We start from the raw sequence: 22115 nt of genomic DNA, 5'->3' as shown, positions 1-22115 counted from the left end.
CCTGTACCCTTAACAGAGAAAAAGCCCCAGAGCATAATGTTTCCACCGCCGTGCTTGACTGCACGGATGGTGTTCTTGGGGTCATAGTCAGCATGTCTCCTCCTCTGAACACAACGGGTTGAGTTGATCCCAAAGAGCTCAATTTTGGTCTCATCTGACCACAGCACTTTCTCCCAAGCCTTCTCTGAATCATTAGATGTTCATTGGCAAACTTCAGAGGGGCCTGTACATGTGCCTTCTTGAGCAGGGGGACCTTGCGGGCGCTGCAGGATTTCGATCCATTGCGGCGTAGTGTGTTTCTAATGGTTTGCTTGGTGACTGTGGTCCCAACTGCCTTGAAATCATTAACAAGCTCCTCTTGAGAAGTTCTGGGCTGATCCCTCACCTTCCTCATGATCATCCTTACCTCATGAGGCAAGATCTTGCATGGAGCTCCAGACCGAGGGCGATTGATTTTTCATTTTTTATTTCTTTAATTTCTGAATAATCACACCAACAAATGTCTCCTCTTCACCACGCTTCTTGCTGATGGTCATATTGCCCATTCCAGCCTTGTGCAGGTCTACAATCTGGTCCCTGATGTTTGACAGCTCTTTGATATTGCCCATGGTTGTGGAGAGGTTGGATTGGAAGATACAGATTCTGTGGACAGGTGTCCACTGACATTAGGACATGAGGAGTACTTTCTTAAAGTGACAGGGCTAATCTGTGTTCCACATGGGCACATAACCAATCTGTGGGATGCAGAATTCTTGCTGGTTGCTCGGGGATCAAAAACTTATTTCACTCGATCAAATGTTAATAAATTTACAATCTTTATATAATGTCTTTTCCTGGATTTTTTGGTTGATAATCTGTCTCTATCCATTAAAATTAGGGTGACCAGATTTCTCGGAGTGGAATACGGGACAGATACAGAACGCATGCGTATAGAGGGAATGCACGTGACGTCACCGTTGGCCGGAGTGACTGCAGTTACGCCCACAAGTGGCAAAAAGACTGAGCGGCAGCATTGGTTTTCAGTGTGAATGCTGCGGAAAAACACACAAAACGCGTCTAAAACGGGAAAGAGCTTTGAGACTGACTGTACAACTAGATTTGACAAGAAATATGAGGAATATTTTTAAAGACTACCTAAAGCTACAGAACAGAGAAGCAAATAGATCGCTACAATTCATAGAAACAACTGGACTCCAGGCAGCGAAAGGTGGATTTGCAGTTATCATTTTTGTGTCAATATGCTGAATTTAGTGGTAAAATCATTCTCTATATATTGTATTGTTATATATTGCAGTGACAACTCATCAATCAAATATTTACAACTGTATATTCTGTATAATTTGACATTTTTAAATAAACACTGACAAAAAACTATACAAGTTTTAAGTCTCTAGACGATATGATGATATATATAACATTGATAAGTGATCACCTGGATTTAGACCTGCCTATTTTGTATTTATATAAAGCATTCACAAGCAAATTTGCTGTATGTATTTCCCTGGTAATTTGCTGTATGTATTTCCCTGGTGTCAAAATCAGGCACATATAAATGTAAGGAAACACGATTCCTGGCTGCATGTTAATATCCATGGATCACCGGATCTTAAGTAAGTTGTAAGGAACACTATATTGAGTCCAATCTTTAGTTTAAACTGATAATCGTTTGTTTTACTTGCGTTTTCGCAGTTTCCCCTATTAAATCCAGTCACGCAGCTGCTCTTCTGCCACTCAGTCCGGCTGAGGGGGCGTGTTCCGGCGGGAAAGTGACGTTAATGCATTCCCTCTATTAATGCGTCTTACATGCGCTTCATTAGGCACACTAGCACACACACACAAGGTCTCTCCCTCTCTGTCATGCGCGCGCTACACGGTTTGAACGTAACATATATATTCACTTAGCCTTTCGGAAACGAAACCTATTATATATATAAAAAAATATATATATATTAACGATGAAATAAGGGACAAAACATGATTTTTTCTGAATAAGTCGGGACACTAAAATTAGAGTGGAAATACGGGGCTGTACCGGGAAAAACGGGACGTCTGGTCACCCTAATTAAAATAAACCTACCATAAAAATTATAGACACTTAATTTCTTTATAAGTGTGCGAACTTACAAAATCAGCAGGGGATCAAATAATTATTTCCCCCACTGTACATAAAATGATTAAATTGAATAAAATAAAACTGAGATTAATGTGCTATGGTAGCACAAGGAAGAGGTGAGTCTATTTGTCTATCTGTCTATCTATCTATCTGTCTATCTATCTGTCTGTCTGTCTGTAGTGAATATTTTTTTTAAAGTACAAAGTGAATATATATGTATACTGAACAAAATTATAAACGCAACACTTGTTTTTGCCCCGATTTTTCAAGAGCTGAACTCAAAGATCTAAGACTTTTTTATGTACAAAAAAGGCCTATTCCTCTCAAATATTGTTCACAAATCTGTGTAAATCTGTGTTAGTGAGCACTTCTCCATTGCCGAGATAATCCATTCACCTCACAGGTGTGGCATACCAAGATGCTGATTAGACAGCATGATTATTGCACAGGTGTGCTTAGGCTGGCCACAATAAAAGGCCACTCTAAAATGTTTATAATTTTGTCCAGTGTATGTATGTATTCACAATACAGCATTGCATTTTGTACTTTTGAAAGAAAATATTCACCTTATTCTTAATGAAAGAGCTGGCACGGCCATTGTAACTTGATTGTGTCAAAGCTTCCGGTCTCATCTGCTTTAATTTATTTTAGCTGTACAAAAACAGTCCATTATGCTGCTTGATATTGCAAACTTATTATTTTAATTTATTACCTTGATCATAAACACACTGGTTTGTAGCGCAAATTATTTTACAGTTTACATAATTTTGTTATTCCTCCCGTAATTTACCTATAACGGCAAAAGAATCAAAAGTGCTCAAACAAACACAGAAAATAGCTTACTTATGCAATGCTACATAACATAACGTGTAGACCTACAGTATGAGCACATATTAGCTCAATTTATATTTAATGCGGAAAATTCATGCATTCAAGAATGTTTAAAAACGAAATTGCTTCTACTAAGGAACACAGTTTGCAGATTACACAATAATTCTCTGCTTGGTGTCTACTTTTGAAAACCTCCCTGATGATATAAATGTTATAGCAGAATCACTACTGGTTTCCACATTTCTGTGTTGCTCTGCTTTAGTTCTCCAGTCACTACACACAAAATACCAAAATACATGCCATGATAAGAGTGTCTGGGAGCTTGAGGGAATGTTGACATTTCTCCATACAGTCCACACACGTATTCATCAGGTGTACTGATTTTATGATATCCTGGCTGCTGACATATTGACTTTTCTGCATGACTTAACACTAAATAATCCACCTTTAATCTACACATCACTGCTGCTTTTTTGTTGTCTGCAGATTTTATCTGGATTACAGTTCTATGGAATGCCAAAGCTGACTTAATTAAAAATAAATAAATACATAAATAAATATACAAATAAATGTAAAAAAGCAAAAATACATAAATAAATACATAAATAAATATACAAAGAAATGTAAAAGAGTACAAATAAATGAGTATTTATACTTTTATTCCCTTATTTATTATTGTATATTTCACACATTTTTTTATTTTTTTATTTATACATTTATTCATTTATTTATTTCTACTTTTATTTATTTCCACATTCATTTATGTATATATGTTTTTATGTCTACATTTATTTATTTTCACATTTATTTATTTATACATTTATTTATTTATACATTTCTTTGTCCGTATGCTAATGAGGGGGGCGTGTTTTACCTCAGACATCAGCAATCGAGCTCAGAGTGGCAGTGCTGAAGCTTTGAGGCCACAGTGACACCTTGTGGTGTGTGACCGAACGAAACGCAAGAGGTGTGCGGACCAGATCACATTTTAAGTCATGTATATCACCCTAACTGTATGTAGGGTAGGCTATATAGGGTTAACACACATGGCACACATGAACAGAAACTGCACTTCAACGGGTCTGATAGCAGACACTTGGACATGGAAGTGCATGAAAGTATCCACTATTAACAACATTGTAAACGCGGTAGATAGGGCTGATAAGAGCTTGCGGTTATTGTCGATGAGACTCGCACACCAGCGCAGAACACGGAGAGAAACCAGCGCACATTTCCCTGACTCCTACACAAGCATATTGATCAATGAGTTTGAAACGCGACTCAATACACGGTTTACATTCGCGTTTCATAATTTCGTATGCATAACAGGTGACAATTCAAATGCTTAAAACACAACCCATATTTCATAGATGCTGCTCTAAGATACTGATTAATCACAAGTCATCAATTTGGAATTATTCTTAAATCAAACAAAAGGGGCTCATGTAAACGCAGCTATAGTGAGCCACGCATCTCACCCCATGCAGTGGAGGACAGAAGCATCATCATGCCCATTCAAACAGCACCTGTCGTGCCCATGGTCGTGGTGATATTTCCCCCTATAAATTGATTTTATATCTACAAAAACCTTATTAAATAGGTAGGCTATACACATCATATATGTCAAGTTCTTCATATTAATCGATAAACTACTCAGTTATAATTATAATAGGGCACTATGCTGTTATCAGTAAAATAAAATTAACAAAAGTTATAAGTCATTAAAAGTCAAAATCTTAATACAGAGGAGAATGCTTTTACACTGCAATTACAATTGCTTAAAAGTCGTTATGAGATTAATGATATGACTCACTCACACACACACACACACACACAGGAGTGTTAACCTTAATCAATATTTTTAATAAGGTAGTCTAATATTTTTCTCACTAACAAATTACCGACAGTGACTTACCGCCACCTACTGGCTGTTTTAGATCATATTTAAACATACAATTTAATTGATTCCATCATTTCATATTTCTATATTCATTTATTTTTAACATTAATCTCATAACGACTTTTACTTTCTACCTATTTAATAAGGTTTTGGTAGATATAAAATCAATTTATAGGGGGAAATATCACCACAACCATGGGCACGACAGGTGCGTTTGAATGGGCATGATGATGCTTCTGTCCTCTACTGCATGGGCTGAGATGCGTGGCTTACTATAGCTGCGTTTACATGAGCCCTTTTGTTTGATTTAAGAATAATTCCAAATTGATGACTTGTGATTAATCACATTCATTATTCATCTATGAAATATGGGTTGTGTTTTAAGCATTTGAATTGTCACCTGTTATGCATAAGAAATTATGAAACGCGAATGTAAACCGTGTATTGAGTCGCGTTTCAAACTCATTGATCAATATGCTTGCGTAGGAGTCAGTGAAATGTGCGCTGGTTTCTCTCCGCGTTCTGCGCTGGTGTGCGAGTCTCATCGACAATAAACGCAAGCTCTTTTCAGCCCTATCCACCACGTTTACATTGTTGTTAATAGTGGATACTTTCATGCGCTTCCATGTCCAAGTGTCTGCTATCAGACCCATTGAAGTGCAGTTTCTGTTCATGTGTGCTATGTGTGTTAACCCTATATAGCCTACCCTACATACAGTTAGGGTGATATACATGACTTAAAATGTGATATTGTCCGCACACCTCTTGCGTTTCGTTTGGTCACACACCACAAGGTGTCACTGTGGCCTCAAAGCTTCAGCACTGCCACTCTGAGCTCGATTGCTGATGTCTGAGGTAAAACACGCCCCCCTCATTAGCATACGGACAAAGAAATGTATAAATAAATAAATGTATAAATAAATAGATGTGGGAATAAATAAATGTAGAAATAAATAAATGTGAAAATAAATAAATGTAGACATAAAAACATATACAGGTCCTTCTCAAAAAATTAGCATATTGTGATAAAGTTCATTATTTTCCATAATGTAATGATAAAAATTAAACTTTCATATATTTTAGATTCATTGCACACCAACTGAAATATTTCTGGTCTTTTATTGTTTTAATACTGATGATTTTGGCATACAGCTCATGAAAACCCAAAATTCCTATCTCAAAAAATTAGCATTTTTTGAGAAGGACCTGTATACATAAATGAATGTGGAAATAAATAAAAGTGGAAATAAATAAATGAATAAATATATAAATAAAAAATAAATAAATGTGTGCAAAAATACAATTATACATAAATAAGGAAATAAAAGTATAAATACTCTATTTGTACTTTTTTACATTTATTTGTATATTTATTTATGTATTTATTTATGTATTTTTGCTTTTTTACATTTATTTGTATATTTATTTATGTGTTTATTTATTTTTAATTAAGTCAACTTTGGCATTCCATACAGTTCATGCTGTAACTTTGTTATTCAGTTGAGTTGGCACATTGTCTAAGTAGTAATGTACTGTAAATATACTGTATCTTTTCTTACAAGTAATTTTTTTACTTGAAGAATGGACTCGCTGCCGTATTCCTACCAACGCACCTTCCTTTCCTTCATAGCGGTGTGCCTTTGTTCCTCCCTAAAAGCCCAATATTAACATTCAAATCAGCCAAATATGTGAGTTTTGTAAAACGTAGTCTACTGTTGATAAAACTATTATATTAAAGTTTATTAAAAATTATATGCGCCTAAATGCATACATAAAACATTTGGAGAGTATTCAATTAAATAAAGTAGGTTATGTCTTAAGTAAAACAAACACAGTTGAGAAAGAAAACTTGTGTAACAGTATATTGGATCCATGCATTAGCTCTTAAAGTGATAGCAGCCTTGCTGCAGTCTGCAATTAATGATAATCAAACAACAAATGACAAATAAAAATCACTGATCTTGACTGAATAACTTCAGTACCTTTAATGTTGCCATTTGGCTTTTTTTTTAATTTGGCTGTGCAGTGTTATTTTATATTTAATTGTTAATTTTTTGTTGTTGTAGACTATAACTTTTCTAAATACCACTGTTTATTTTATTAGTATTTTTGTTGTGTTGTATTTATTTGTCTGTTTTGTTTGCAAGTAGTTTCTTTGTTTTTACTGTATTGCATACTGTTTACTTGTTTAATGTAATTGTTTTGAGGACCTTTTTTGTATATTAGTTAACCTAGTTTTAGTTTTTGTACATTTCCCTGAACTGAAGTATCAATAATTATGAAATTTCATTGATATTTAAAATTACTCATTAAGTTTTAGTATCTCTTTAATGATGCTTCCAGTCATTATATGAGCTCTAACTCTTGTTTCATCCAAGCGCAGCTGCTGCCATTTTGTGACTATTGTTTTGTACACTGTTAGATTCAATTCAATTCAATTCAATTCAAATTTATTTGTATAGCGCTTTTCACAATACACATTGTCTCAAAGCAGCTTTACAGAAATTGCATTTCGGAAATGTACATCGAAAAATACAGTTAGTTAATCAAGTATTAATTTATGGCATAACATATCGCCGGCTTTGAGTCGTCTCTTCACAGGCATCGAGTCGTCTCTTCACAGGCGTTGGGGCATCTGAAGTCTCCGTGAGAGGCTGGATACAAACTGGAGCTGACGAACGCTATTTACCTCGGGACTAGCGTCCCGAGATAACAGCAGAAAGGCAGATGGGAAATAATTAGCATAGCTGATGTTCATAATGTTAATGCATTCGAACTGATTCAGCAGTATCAAAGGTTAAGCATTAAGTGAATGCTTGGTTAAAGAGATGCGTCTTTAATCTAGTTTTAAACTGGGACAGCGAGTCTGAGTCTCGTACAATATCAGGAAGGCTATTCCAGAGTTTAAGAGATACAAACAGGTATGATTTTAGTTTAATCTGAAATCAATATATCTTATCCCTATAAATATTTATGTGGCTAAATGCTGTTTAATAAGTTATATGAATGACTGTATACCGTATCTCTTAAAGGTATGGTAGGTAGAAATCCACAAAAATACTTTTTGTCCAAATTTGTTTAAACTGTCTTTATATATCAATGCTTAATTAAAATGTAAGTACTCTGGAAAAGAAATTATAAAAGTCGAGTGTCTGTAGTTTTCTCAGGACTGTAATAAACACAGCTCATTATTCCATTAACTCCCACCGCCTCCCTTCTCGGCTCCTTCCAAAGCCACGCCCCCAAAACAAATGAACGCGCGATCCCGGCCGTTCGCTCAGCTGGAAGAGTCGGACGCGTTTACCAGCTTTACCAGATGTAGTGACATCATGTCAGAATCACAAGTAATAAAATAACAAACTTTATCAGTATGAATATAAACAATTAACATGGCTGTTAGTACTCACTATCAAGCTCGCATATCGATACTGGTAAAGTTTAAAATATTTTACTAGCTCGTAACGGAATCAAATTCAATATAAGGCAAAGCTATAAATAGCTTCATTGATACACGTTTGCCGTTACTATCAGTTACACTGTGATGAAGGTGAATTTGTAAGATTCATAAAATAAGATTGTTTACAGATAAACTGAGTAACATACACTCAAACACCTTCTCACAACTGCATTGCAGACCCAAGATAATATAACACACTCACACAACATATATTGTATAGCACATACAGATACAACATAAAGACATAGGTAATCATATGAAGACCATATAACAACAAACCAAACGTGAAAAAACGGAGCAGGTAGAGTTCACGTTGAACATAGGAACAAAGTTTAGGCAGAGGGTAAAGCTAGGTATAAAAATAGATCCCCTAAACTTTTTAACCTAAAGTTAGATTTGGCGAAATTAAACAAAACAGCTTTCAACTGCAGATAGGCCTATTGCTTATTTATCGTCTCAACCCTGGCTCACTAACAGTAACGTTATACCAGTCGACACCAAAGTTACACTGTCATAGCTAAGCCAGTGTAACGTTAGTTATGCTACGTAACGTTAGGTAGCTATATTAGGTCGCTACGTGTGCTAGTGATACATGCTTCATGAAAAAATAAATACCATCAAAATGAAAACAGCAAGATTACCTGTCCAGCAGATATAAAGCCATCATGGAGTCACTTTTCAGCCCCTTGTGATCCCTCAGTAGTCGCCACCACTGGAAAGCCACGCCGATATTGACTCTCGTATGATTTCTTTATTTATCCAAAGACTTTTTGTTCATAGCCTTTTCAAATACTGTCTTCCTTTTTTTAACTTGTTTGACTTCGCTGCCTCTATATGCAGGTAACGTTACTGAGAATTTTGACTGTTCTTTCTCTGCCATAATTGTTATTACTAGCTTCCATGCCTCTTCAAACGGGTGCGCACATTTGGGCTGCTCCTGTATCAGCAGAGGTGGTATCCATGGTAGCGAGGGAGAGTGACAGTCGCCCCAGCCAATCATTTCTTTCGTCCCGAATGGAATAATTAGCTGTATTTATTACAGTCCTGAGAGAACTACAGAAACTCGATTTTTAAAATTTCTTTTCCAGAGTACTTACATTTTAATTATGCATCGATATATAAAGACAGTTTAAACAAATTTGGAAAAAAGTATTTTTGGTGATTTCTACCTACAATACCTTTAAATGTCCGTTTAGTTTGATGTTTGTCTGCAACTGCTCTCTCCGCGGAAGCTTTGCATTTAAAGACCTAATAAAATTTTTCAACTCAGATCAATATTTTGTGTCTAATTATTTACAAGTAGTCGTGTAATCCTCATCATCCTGTCGTAGGTTATTTTGAGAGAACCACGGGCTGGATGTACATTATCCCTTACATATACCGCTATTTGACGCGCCCCAAAAAAACCTATTTTAACGATCATAGCGCATGGCGCAAGTGCACTTAGGGTGTGTCCGAATCCACTTTTGCTAGGTTAACGACGGGAAAAATATGCGGCGCACCCGCCACATGGTCTAAAAGGGTTGTCCCTATTCTCTTCATGAGTAATGGGTGTGTTTTGAGCGTAACGTACAATAAACCAATCAGAGTCTCATCTCCCATTCCCTTTAAAAGCCAATTGCGCTCGCGCCATGGCGATAGAGTTCGGCTAATGTATGTTTCTGTCGATGGATACACATTTTGGCTTCCTAAACTTTGTTCAATGCGAGTGCCGTATGCTCAAATGTGACCAGTCATCACCTGGGCGTTGATAGCGCACAAGCGCAGGTAAGACCTGAACAGAACACGTTGCGGTTTAAACTAAACTCATTTAAGCCTTGCCAATTTAACCATTCAAAGACGACGCAGAAGACAACTCGCTCGCGTGCTGTAATAAGATTTGTGTGTGCACTCATCCGAAGCGCGCACATGGAAAGCGTGTGTACAGTGTAGTGTTACAAATTTATTAAATGTTTAATTTAGGTTCCAATACAATAGTATAGAAACTGAGAAAGTTTAGTAGACTGCATTTAGATATCAGAGTTATCAGCAAGAGATTAATTGCCAGTCCTGTTCTCTCTATTGTAAGTTAAATGAGTCAGATTTACTGAGACTCACCCTTTGTTTTAATGGCTCTCGGAGCCCCTGTCCTAGTCATTGAATAGTCCGGCTGATTGGATTAGAATATTTACAAAAAATACATTTTCTGGCTGGGAAACAGTGAACTCTTCGCCCAATTGACTGTGAGACCCAGATTCTCGAGATGCTCGAGTAATGTGGTTCTGTGTTCTATGAGCTCTGAGTGCGATCGAGCTAGAATCAGCCAATCGTCCAAGTACTTCAAAACTCGCATGCCCTGAAGTTTCAGGGATGCGAGAGCCGCGTCCATGCACTTCGTAAATATACGGGGCTCTAGGGACAGGCCGAACGGTAGGACTGTGTATTGATATGCCTGGCCCTCGAAGGCGAATCTCAAAAAGCGCCTGTGACGTGACGCTATTTGTATTTGGAAATAGGAGTCTTTCAGATCTATTGACATAAACCAGTCTTCCTGGCGAACTTGCGCAAGGATTTTCCTGGCTGTCAGCATCCTGAACTGGCGCTTCACAAGCACTCTGTTCAGCTGTCGCAGATCTAGAATGGGTCTGAGACCCCCGTCTTTTTTCGGTACCAGAAAATATCTGCTGTATAGCCCCCCTTCGCTCTGAGCCGAGATTAAGGTTCTATGGCCCCTTTGCTCAGTAGTTTCTCAATTTCAGCTTGAAGTAAATGAGATACTTCGTTGTTTACTGTGGTTTCGACACGCGCCGTGTAATGATGGGGACGTCGAGCTAACTGTAGCGTATAGCCTCTTTTTATTGTGTTCAACACCCATTCTGATACCCCGGGAAGCTTTGCCCGTGCATCTGCGTGAATAGCTAGAGGTAGAATGAAATCTGGGCTCTGGCCGCGGCACAGCGGCGGCCGCAGAGCTTCTGTGTGCTGAGACATAAACACTGTGTTTACAGCGTGCGAGGCGGGGGGCGCGCCGATCACGGCGGGCAGCCGGTTTGCGCTCGGTTTCTCTATGACAGATTGTGGAGAGAGAGCTAGCGGGACAAACCCCGTGGGGTTGAGCGTGTTTGTGAGGGAATGTGGGCGCGGGACAGCGGGCACACTCACTGCACTGAGAAAACCGTCAGCTTGTGCTGACTGAATGTGTGCTGGTTTCGTTTTTACAGAAACCGTGGGACAAGCATCGTGTAGTGTTTGTGGGCACTGTGACGTGGGCACATTCACTACATTTTTCGCACAATCCACATGAGTCGATTTTATTTGTGCTAGCCCTGAACTGAGGCGGGCTGTGTCTGGGAATGGGCACTGAGACGTGGGCATTCTTACAACACTCATAACACCATCGGCCGTGGCCGGAACACCAAAAAATACACTCTTTATTGGATTTATCTGGGTAGCCGTAAAAACGGCTTTTGTGTGCAGGCAAGCGTGCAAACGAACCGGCTTGTTGACTGCTAAATACGCTGGAACAGTCACATTGCATGGGACTGGACGAGCAAATCGTTTCGGTGAAAATCCGGCCGCAGCGGGATCTGAACACCGTCGCTTTCCTAGGAGGGCTAGGAAGGCGTTGGGACCTCGGGCTCCTTAAATCCGCGATGCTGATCGATTCCACGCCTTCCTCGTCCATTTTACGGAGAAGGTCAGCCTGGAAGATTTGCAAGATGGCCATTGTGTGCAGCGCTGACACAGCTTGTCCGGCGGCGGTGTAAGCGTGACCGTGCATGGCTGACGTCACTCGGCAGGCTTTGGATGGCAGCACTAGCACTGTCTGCGCTCGCCGTCCAGCGGAGGGCGGGCAGAGATGTGATGCTACCGCTGCTTCCACTGGAGGAAGAGAAAGGTACCCTCTATCTTTCGCACCATCCACAGTGGAGAATGCAGCAGAGACAGAGGTACGTATCCTGGCCGAGAAGGGGGCGTTCCAAGACCTCGCAACTTCTTCGTGAAGCTCAGGAAGAAAAGGCGCGGGTCTGGAGTGTGACGGCGCGCAGTCCTTTTTGAGGAAGCATCCGTCCAGACGGTTGTGCGCGGGCTGCGAAGCGCCCCCATTGGGTATCACGTCACTGAGTATTGGGCCTTGAGTATTGGTCTGCACACTGCCGCACAGCGTTTTACATTAAATTTTATTTTATTTTTTTATTTTACCTTTATTTTACCAGGAAATAGTCCCATTGAGATTCAGAATCTCTTTTTCAAGGGAGTCCTGGCCAAGACAGCAGAATAATAGTTCCATATTAAAACATTAACAAAAAACAAAACAAACAAGAAAAAAGTACATTTTGGCAATTTAACATACCCTCAACATAATCAGCAGTTACTCAGTAACAGCACATGTGCAACTAGTACTCAAATAGTCCTTTATCCTCATTTTAAATTGTGTCATTGTCGGTAAACAGTCAAATTTTAGCTGATTTTGCAATTTATACCAGGAAACCGGTGCAAAAACTTTAAAGGCACTTTTACCGAAGACAGTTCTCGTTCGTGGGATTTCATACATAGTTTGCCCATATGATCTAAGATTACATTTCCTTTAAGATCACATTCTTAAAAAATTCAAAATTAAGGATAATTTTTGGCTTCAATATCTCCTGGAAAAGAGGTTTTCCCCATAGCATAAGATATTACGCAGTACGAGAGATACTCTCAATAACCTGAAAAGCTTTTTTTATTTACTTGTATTTTTGCTCCATTGTATTTATTTGTGCTGTTGCTTTTAGTTTGATTATTTGTTTCTTATTTTCTTTATTTTTATTTGACAGTAGTCCTTTTTTCCATGAACATAACATATACCGAACCATACCGAAACTGTGACACTAAAACTGTGCTAAAAGTAATCTGAACCATTACACCCCTACTGATTATGGGAATGATTTGGCTGCATCTGTGCCATTGTCAGTAGAACATTTAGTTGATCGATCACATTCTTAAAAACATTAGTTTACATTAGTTTATTAATTATTGTGTTTTTTTATTATGTTTTTTGAATATTCTGCCCAATTAAAAAGTGCTAGAAGACCAGACAGTTGCCATGTTTTCCTCATTAGGCTAAATTATTTATATATTTTGGAGGTAGCCGTGTAATGTAGGATGTTAAATCAAGGTTTTAAAGGTTTAAAAAAATTGACAATAATTCATGGTTATTTTATTTCAGTTAGGTTGATAATAACTTTCCTACCAAAAAAAATTTAACTGACTCTTTTAAGAGATAAAACATGTAGTTTTCACATGGAGGACAATGAACAGACAAAAAGAAAAGTCCCATTTGAATGGCATGGAACGAGGGACTCAAGCTATATTTAAAGGAATATATGAAAATATAATAGAGACTCTGGGATGGGCTCTTTTGACTTGGCCAAGTAAGCAGCCACCAACAAATTCCTAGCAACCACCCTAACAATGCCCGTGCAAACAACCCAAACACCTTAGCAACCTCATAGCATTTTATTTTTTATTTTTTACCAACCACTCAAAACACCTAGAAACTCCAAAGCAACACTCTGGCAAGCACCCACACTACACCCTAGCACAAGCTAAATCCCTCCCCCTTGGAAGGTAAAAACACTGTGTTTAAGCTATTGAGTTTAGTCTTGGACGACTAAAGCATTGCAACAGCAAAGTCCTCAATAAAGAGTAACTTCTGCATTGAAAGATATCCCAACGTCTCCTTTTCTACCATTAAACCCCTCACATTAAAATCTAATTCTCTTTGTTTCTCAGGTTCACTCAATGCATCAGTCCCTGAGAGACCTGCGGAGTGATCAGCTTCGGATGGGTGATGACATTGATAGAGAGATCAGCAGAAGAAACAGGTCGCTTTAATGTTTCTACTTGTTCAAATCAATGCATCGTGTTTGTTGATGATAATAAATTCCTTGTGCAATTGTTAAAAAACACAGTGTTGTGTTTTTTCTGCTTTCTGCCCCTCAAAAGGACTGACATAGAAACCAAGAAGACGTTGGAGAGTCTTGCAGGCCACGTACAGGCACCGCAGAGAGAAGAAACCGTAAGTGTTGCTTTTGTAACAGCATGTAGTGTTCACTTTTTTATTTTTTTGCTGCCTGTGACCACTTGTCTTGCTTCTTGTCAGAATGCACTTGTTGTGTCTTTTCTTCTGCTGTAAGTTGAAACCAGTTTCTAAGGTGACCTGCTGTACAGAAACTGATATAATAATAATAATACATTTTATTTATAAAGCACTTTTCATAAAAGAATCTCAAAGTGCTACAGACCACAATACAATAACAACCACAATAAAACAATCTAAAATCAGTAACCAACAAAATACATAAAATAATAAAAAATAAAGAATAAAAAAAAGAAAGGAAAAATAACAAAGCCTAAGGACCACTTAGGAAAGCCTGCCTGAACAAAACAGTTTTTAGCTCTTTTTTAAAATTGTCCACTGACTGGGGTTTTCGCAGATGTTCAGGGAGGGAGTTCCAGATGCGAGGGGCAGCACAGAAGAAAGCTCGGTCTCCCATGGTACATAGGAGCAACTGAATAATTTCTGAATAACAGCAACTTGCTCTAGCTGAAAAGGGCTGAACACGGCACGTTAAGTCAGGCTTGAGATGTATGATGTGTCTTAGGTCTCGTTACGGGTGGAGAGACGTCTACAGGAGATCGAGGATGAGATGCGCTCGGGGCAGCAGGTGATTTCCGAAAGATATCACAGAGAGAAACCAAAAAGCATGTCTGGAGAACTGCAGAAGGTAGAACACTACGCTAATGCATATTGTTTTTTATTTGCTAATGTTTTAAAGGGGCCATATCATTACACTTCACATTTTCTTGGATATTCTGAGCTAAATGATGTTGATGTACTATGTACTATGAAAACATATTGTAACGTTCAGAACTCAAAACTCCCTCCCCAGTCCAAAAGGATCTTTTAATGAAACCAAGAACTCAATCTGAACTAACTTACACACGTTTCTGATGTGGGGAAACCCAAATATATTAATATATCAGTGCTTTCTGTTGAGTGATCAGAAACGTGTTCAATAGTGAGGTAATAAGGAAAAAGCAGAATAGATGATATTATTTTGTTAACTACTGACCATAATGTGTGTGAATAAACTTTGCACTATTCCTGGCTCTGTGTAGACTCTGTGACTCTCACAAGTGTTAGCGAAGAATCCCATCGTTTGAAAAGTACAAGCAGCTGAAGTTTATATTTAATAAGGTCTTTGATCATTGAGGTCTGATCTTTTCTTTTTTAACTCCATATTTCAGTAGGAATTGTTTTGTGATCCCATCACAATGTTATTGAAGGAATGGACAGTTACAAACTGTATTGATCTTGACAGAAATTGTGTAGCCCATGTTATAGTGGATTAAAGCACTGTTTGTTCTTTCAGGAGACAATGTCAAAATACAGACCATTTTATTGTAAGTGCAGAGAGAAGGTAGATAAAAAGTGAAAAATCGAATCATGACAAACAAAAAAATAGACTTCGGGGGGATATGATCTGGCTTCTTTAAGATGTCACTTGTTCTCTAAGACTTGCACTTGCTGTCATTTGTCTGCTTTTTAGCTTAATGTGTTTATATCATTACTTGACATAAAATGCTTCACAGCTTCAGCAAATTTGTGATTGAATGAAAAGTTCCTTGCACACTTGCATCAGATACTTCCAGTTGAACCACTAAAGTAACTTCTTCAAATTGCTTTAATATCCGGTTGACATTATTAGGTATGATGATAATAGGGGGAAATCAGTGTTAAAACCAGTGATCTAGTGGAAACTTCAGAGCAGGGTCATGCCGTGCTTCTACTAGCAGGGGGCAGTATATGCTTGTGTTTAGCTTCCATTAACAATTGTCCTATTTATCTGAGAGTCGACTGATGAATGGAGCCTCATTTGCATCTCCACTGCAGTTTGCTTATGAAAAGGCGGTGTGCCTTAGGCCTAGAGAAATAATGCATTTGTTGTGAAATTATGAGAAACAAACAAGACAAGCAAATCAAGGCAGATAAACAAACGCTTAGTCACCAAAGAGCTGTTGAGAAAAACAATGTTCCGCTCTTTTGCACACCCATATGATCCCGAACGCTGTTAGAGCGGTGAATAATGTCACCGTAGCATTTCACAAAGTGATTTTAGACTATGAAATGCTTCCTTAAAATGCTACCTAACATAAAGTCAATGGGTCTCATTCACTAAGCATGTGTACGCACAAATGTGTGAGTGAAATGTACGAACAATTTTAAGAACAAATCACAATTCACCAAAAAGTTAGTAATAAAATTATTTCTAAATTTACGGACAAATATAGAAACCACACATACGCATAAAAGCACTTACTTTTTATGGCCTTATAATCATGTTAAGTAGATTTCATCCTAACACGACTATTATTATATTGATGTTGCATTAATTGGATTATCCATAAAATTATATAATAAAATGAGATGTTAAGAACAAATTCATGTGCGTATGCATTTTTTTAAGTCTATGTTTTGCAGTCTACACGTTTTACAGATGGTGTTGTGAATTAGGCAGATATGTTTCATTAGAAGTTCTCCAGTGCATACAAATACGAAATAATCCACACAATGAATTGTGAATTTGAACCCAATGATTTAATTGCATCAGTCTTTGGCTGGGTGGTACCTTAATGTGATATGGAAGTTGGGGTCTGTCTATGATACAATTAATCATAGTAATTATGTTTCGCCTTCTGTAATTATGCATCTCAGTTATTTTGATGTTAGTGTATGTCATTTCTGATGATAAATCGATTTCCAACTGTTTCGTACATGAATACATATAGCAAATTCATCTTGTGCTCCATGTGCATGCTGGAATAACACATGCTGGTTTTTCACATTAAATGGCATGTGGCACATAATGTATGTGAGTTTCTGTTGCAACTCAGGGATTACTCTCAAATCTTCAAAAGTGATTTCAGTTTACTCCAATATATTTTATTTGCCACTTTTGTTTTTCAGACTCATTCTAGTACATTGCATCTTCTGTATATGCAAATGCAATTACTCAGATTTCCATTACACGAGAGTAGATGTTAAAACTTCATGCTGATTTGTACTCGGCTTTCGCCAAGATAAGCACCAACTAAGACATAGCTTTACAGTAACCTATGCTTCTCCATCCATTTACGATTCTTTCCATATGGTGATGTAAATCTCCTTCTGTCTAGTGTTAACACGCGTCAGCACACACAACGGCTGCAACCACAGTGCGGTCCCCCCATGACAACCGTCTGGATTGAGCTGAGTAGGGGACATCGCTAGGGTCTTTAAGTGGGCACCTTCCGTCCTCAGTGTTTTGTCGACTAGCCCACGACACCTCAAGAGGGCTCGACAGTGACTCTGGCGTCCCAGAGTCACCCCCCTCCGTCCCCCACTCAACTCAGCCCAGCTTACTGACCTCTACATCCCTCCTGCTGTTGAGACCTAACCACAATCTCACAATCTCTCCGCAACCCAACCATACGCGCCAACCCGTTTGACTAAGGCTGTCGAGCCCCACTGGTGCGTTAATATGCAGTTTCAGTTGCAACGGTTCCGTATGGCATACCACCTACCGCAAAACACAATATCTGCCCAACCACCCGTCATTCACGCAATATACACAGGAACGTAATGACTTTAAATACTATACAACCTATACAAATAAACCAACAGACTCTTCAAGTTTTCAAGAATTCTAAGAAACCGTAGCATAGTGGCCTGTACACAGCCAGCTAGAATCTTTCTGTCTCAACCACAGCCAGTTGCTGCTCCTTTCTGCTGCTTCAGATAAGTTCTTTACTGTGCGACGCAACTCTTGGCCACTGAATCCAACGTCTCTGAGGAACCGGGTTGTAGAGTGTGCCACAAAACCTCGACAACCCACTTCCACTGGATAAACCTGGACTCTCCATTTAGCTGTTCTGCTTCAGTGGCCATACTGCAGTTTCTTCCTCTCATATGCCTCATCTACCGCATCCTCCCATGGCACTGTTAACTCTATCAGTTGAACAATGCGTGCTGATCCAGACCACAAAACAATATCTGGTCGTAGGTTAGAGGTGGCAATCTCAGGTGGAAAAATAAGCCGTTGATCAAGATCAGCCAGCATCTTCCAGTCCCTAGCAGCTTCCAGTTGTCCTGGGCGAGAATTGGTGTTAGCACCTTTTCTTGGTGGTTGCTCGCCTGGGTGGAGGAATATTGTCTTCTGCGTGTAATGTTTTGCTAGAACAGGCGGTAACTTATTGGTCATACTACGCTTGCCTTCCAATGCTAAAGCGTAATATCGCAATACTTGGTCATGGCCCCAAGTAAACCGACCTTGGCTAAGAGCCACCTTACATCCTGTCAAAATGTGCCTTAATGTGGCAGGTGATGAACACAAAGGACAAGAGGGATCCTCTCCTACCCAGAGGTTTAGGTTCTGCAGTGATGGGAGAACATCATATGTTGACCTAATAAGGAAACTGATCCTACTCTCTTCCACTGACTAAAGGTCTTGCCAGCCCATTTTGCGTTGTTCCACACTCTCCCATCTCATCCACTCTCCCTGCTTGGCCTGGGAAATGGCCTTTATACATCTCATCCTCTCCTCTTGGTTTAGCACCTCGAAGACTACCAGCTTCCTCCTTTGAGCTGGGCCTGCCTTGTGCCATTTAGGAGGAGCTAAACTGAGTCCAAAACCCCCTCTTCCATGCTGTACCTGTCCCACGATATCCCCAATTTGAAGGTCAGCCTTTGCCTCTACTACAGATGTCTTTGCTGACCACTTTCTACCAGTTTTTACCACAGGGGCTGCCTCCCTTACACATTTGTCGCGTGACTCTGCTAAAGTAATTTCCAGTCTGACCTTGGCACACTTAAACTCCTCGGTTAAAGCAGAGACTGGCAGCTGCAATACTCCTTTACTCTAAAGTCCCACTCTGCTGAGGCAGCGTGGAACTCCCAACCATTTCCTGATGTATGAACTTATTAATGCTTCCAGCTTATCCACTGTTGTCAAAGAAACCTCGTACACAGTCAGTTGCCACAGCAACCTTGGCAGTAGACCAAACTGAAAGCACCAGAGTTTTAGTTTGCCTGGTAGAGAACAGCTGTTTATGCTCTTCAACCCTTCCACTGCTTGTCGTCTAACTTCTCCCACTCGAACTGTGTCCTTTAGATCCCCATCGTACCATCTCCCAAGACTCTTCACTGGCTTCTCAGAAACTGTTGGTATTGCCTCACCATTAATGAAGAATGTTTTATCTACTACCTTTCCTTTAACTATCGAGATGCTCCTTGATTTAGAGGGCTTAAATTGCATTCGTGCCCATTCGATCTTATCTGTTAACTTCCCCAATAACCGATTAGTGCAGGCTACTGTTGTAGTCATGGTTGTCATGTCATCCATGTATGCTCTGATTGGTGGTAGTCACATCCCAGAAGCCAAGCGCTCTCCTCCTACTACCCATCTTGATGCCCTAATGATTACTTCCATTGCCATGGTAAAAGCCAGTGGAGAAATGGTGCATCCTGCCATTATTCCAACCTCTAAGCATTGCCATGCGGTGCTGAATTTTGGAGTTGAGAAACTAAATTGCAAATCTCCAAAATAGGCTTTCAATAAAAGTGGTCTACCGAATACTAATTAGTGGTGCTTTCTAAGGCAAGCATAATTTTCAAAACTGCTTATGGTTAGGCATAGTGGTGCTTATACTTTTTGTGCTCTAGATATGAATTAATTTTCTTCATTATTTTTCTAAGCAATCACACTTTTGATTTCAGCTTGGTGGACAATACAACGAGTGAAAAAAATCCTATGTACTTACACCTGAGGAGGAAAAGGGAGCTATATCTATTTTGACAACACCCAGTTGCATTGTGTCACGGGTGTTGCACCACTAACATATTTTTTTTTTCAGGAAAAGATGACCATTTGTATTCTATTGAAAGCTTTATTATATTATACGCTTGCATATAGTGGAGAAGATGCCCAATAATAAAGGAAACCCTACTTGCCTTTTATTTCTGTATAACTTTTACATTTATATTCACATTACAATCATATACTTTGTAGAAACTTTCTTACTAAAGGAATTTTACAAGTGAGTGTGTGTTTTTAAGTGACAAATACCTAAATTCATAGTAAAGCTAATCCTCAAGCGGTGCTGAAAATGCAAATGCAAATCCATCCATCCATCCATCCATCCATCCATCCATCCATCCATCCATCCATCCATCCATCCATCCATCCATCCATCCATCCATCCATCCATCCATCCATCCATCCGGGATGTTAACAGAAAGGCTGCTAATCTTTTTTTTCTTTCTCTTTGTCGGCTCCACTCTGTCCTCAAAGGCTTTGAGAAGACATGAAGCCCAAACACCAGAGGCTGATGAGGCCTTCAGAAATAGACTGCAGAGATCAGAGAACGAGAGAAGCAAGGTGTGTTTGTCTTTTGATATTATTAATCAGTGCCTTGTATGCTATTCAGATAAGCTTATGTAAGGCGTGATTACATCTGGTTCTGTACGTTTAAAACTAAACAATCATTTAAGATTTGAAGCACAATATTTTAATATTTTTATTAACTTTAATGCATGTAGCATCTTTGATCCTTTAACAGTGCTAGACTAGTTATGCACCGTTGATGTAATGCATGTGTTAAAGCAGATTAGGAAACCTTTTCAGTACTAAAAAGTATGTTTATTAATTTTAATATAAAAAGGAAGGATATATTTTATATTAATTATAATTTATATTTTATACAGTATATTTTTGGAGGGAAAAAAAATCATAGAAATGATTTATAAATCATTCTAGTTCTAAATGTACAAAATAATAATAATAACAAGAACTGCTAGCAGTTATACAGGACCAAGCCCCTGAAGTGACTGTAACGCAATGCAGAGCAGGAAGAGCAAATACTGCAGAAATTGAACGTACATGAAAAACAGGTAGAGAAGTACAGGTAAAAATGAACTCAAAATGAACAGACGTTCAGATGAGAATGAACATAGAATGAATGAAAAAAAAACCACACATTTCTAATCCAAGAGGAAGAAAGATTAGTTTCACGCTTACCTGGTAAGCTATAAAGGAATTGAAATGATACAACATTACACACAGTTTTATAAAGTTGTACAACAAGGGACTCAAAGACACAGTCTCTGGGTCAGGTCCCTATCGCTCATTTCTTTGCACCACTGGGAAGACGTGTGTTAACACTGGTGACGAAGTTCAAGTGAGAATCAACTGGGGTCTGAGGGGGTTTTGGGGCCCTGGAGAAGTTTTGACATGCCCTGACATTTTTTTTTTTCAGTTGCTTATAAACGTATTAATGGCTAAAGTCTCATTACACTGTATTCAGCACAAACTTGGCAACAACAATATGTGAGCAGCATGTATGTACATGTTTGTAATTTGGAGAAAATAACATTTATGTGTGGTTATCAGGCTTGTGCAAAATTCAGAATTTCAGAATTGGCCTCCATTCAATTCATGAATTGGAATTTGAATTGAATTGACTCCGCCCCACAGGAAGTTGAATTTGAATTTGAATTTGAATGACAGGAAGTGGAATTAAATTCATGGCAATTCAAAGAAATTCTACACAGTCGCACATAGGGTGAGCACCATCAAACAAACCAAATGTGGGACGATGTGGGACATGTTACCAACACTAAAACATAATCTGAAACTGTTATATAATGTCCATTTAACTTAATAAAAACATTTGTATTCTGCATTTCAGCTGATAAAAATACTTTTATATTACACCAAACACTGTCATATTTTTAGAAAGGATGTGAATTAAAA

The 22115-nt window shown here is 38.7% G+C and overlaps 1 protein-coding gene across 7 annotated transcripts in view; it reads left to right on the top strand.

The window, feature by feature from the left end:
• cep128 (centrosomal protein 128) overlaps positions 1–22115 on the top strand; it is a 165673-nt gene that overhangs the window by 3989 nt on the left and 139569 nt on the right. For 5 of the 7 annotated variants that reach the window (XM_077219951.1, XM_077219954.1, XM_077219952.1 and 2 more), the window contains exons 6-9: positions 14056–14147; positions 14269–14341; positions 14928–15050; positions 20655–20741. In XM_077219951.1, coding sequence (XP_077076066.1) covers positions 14056–14147; positions 14269–14341; positions 14928–15050; positions 20655–20741 — 375 coding nt within the window. The remainder of the gene's footprint in view (positions 1–14055; positions 14148–14268; positions 14342–14927; positions 15051–20654; positions 20742–22115) is intronic. The other 2 variants (XM_077219955.1, XM_077219953.1) reach the window with 1 other exon arrangement.

The sequence above is a fragment of the Siphateles boraxobius genome, unplaced genomic scaffold (genome assembly GCF_051911475.1).
Source record: "Siphateles boraxobius isolate OS27281-9 unplaced genomic scaffold, OSU_SipBor_1 8, whole genome shotgun sequence".
NCBI classification, from domain to species: domain Eukaryota; kingdom Metazoa; phylum Chordata; class Actinopteri; order Cypriniformes; family Leuciscidae; genus Siphateles; species Siphateles boraxobius.
The sequence above is the reverse complement of the archived record's forward strand: the minus strand, read 5'-3'. Positions and strand labels throughout refer to the sequence as shown.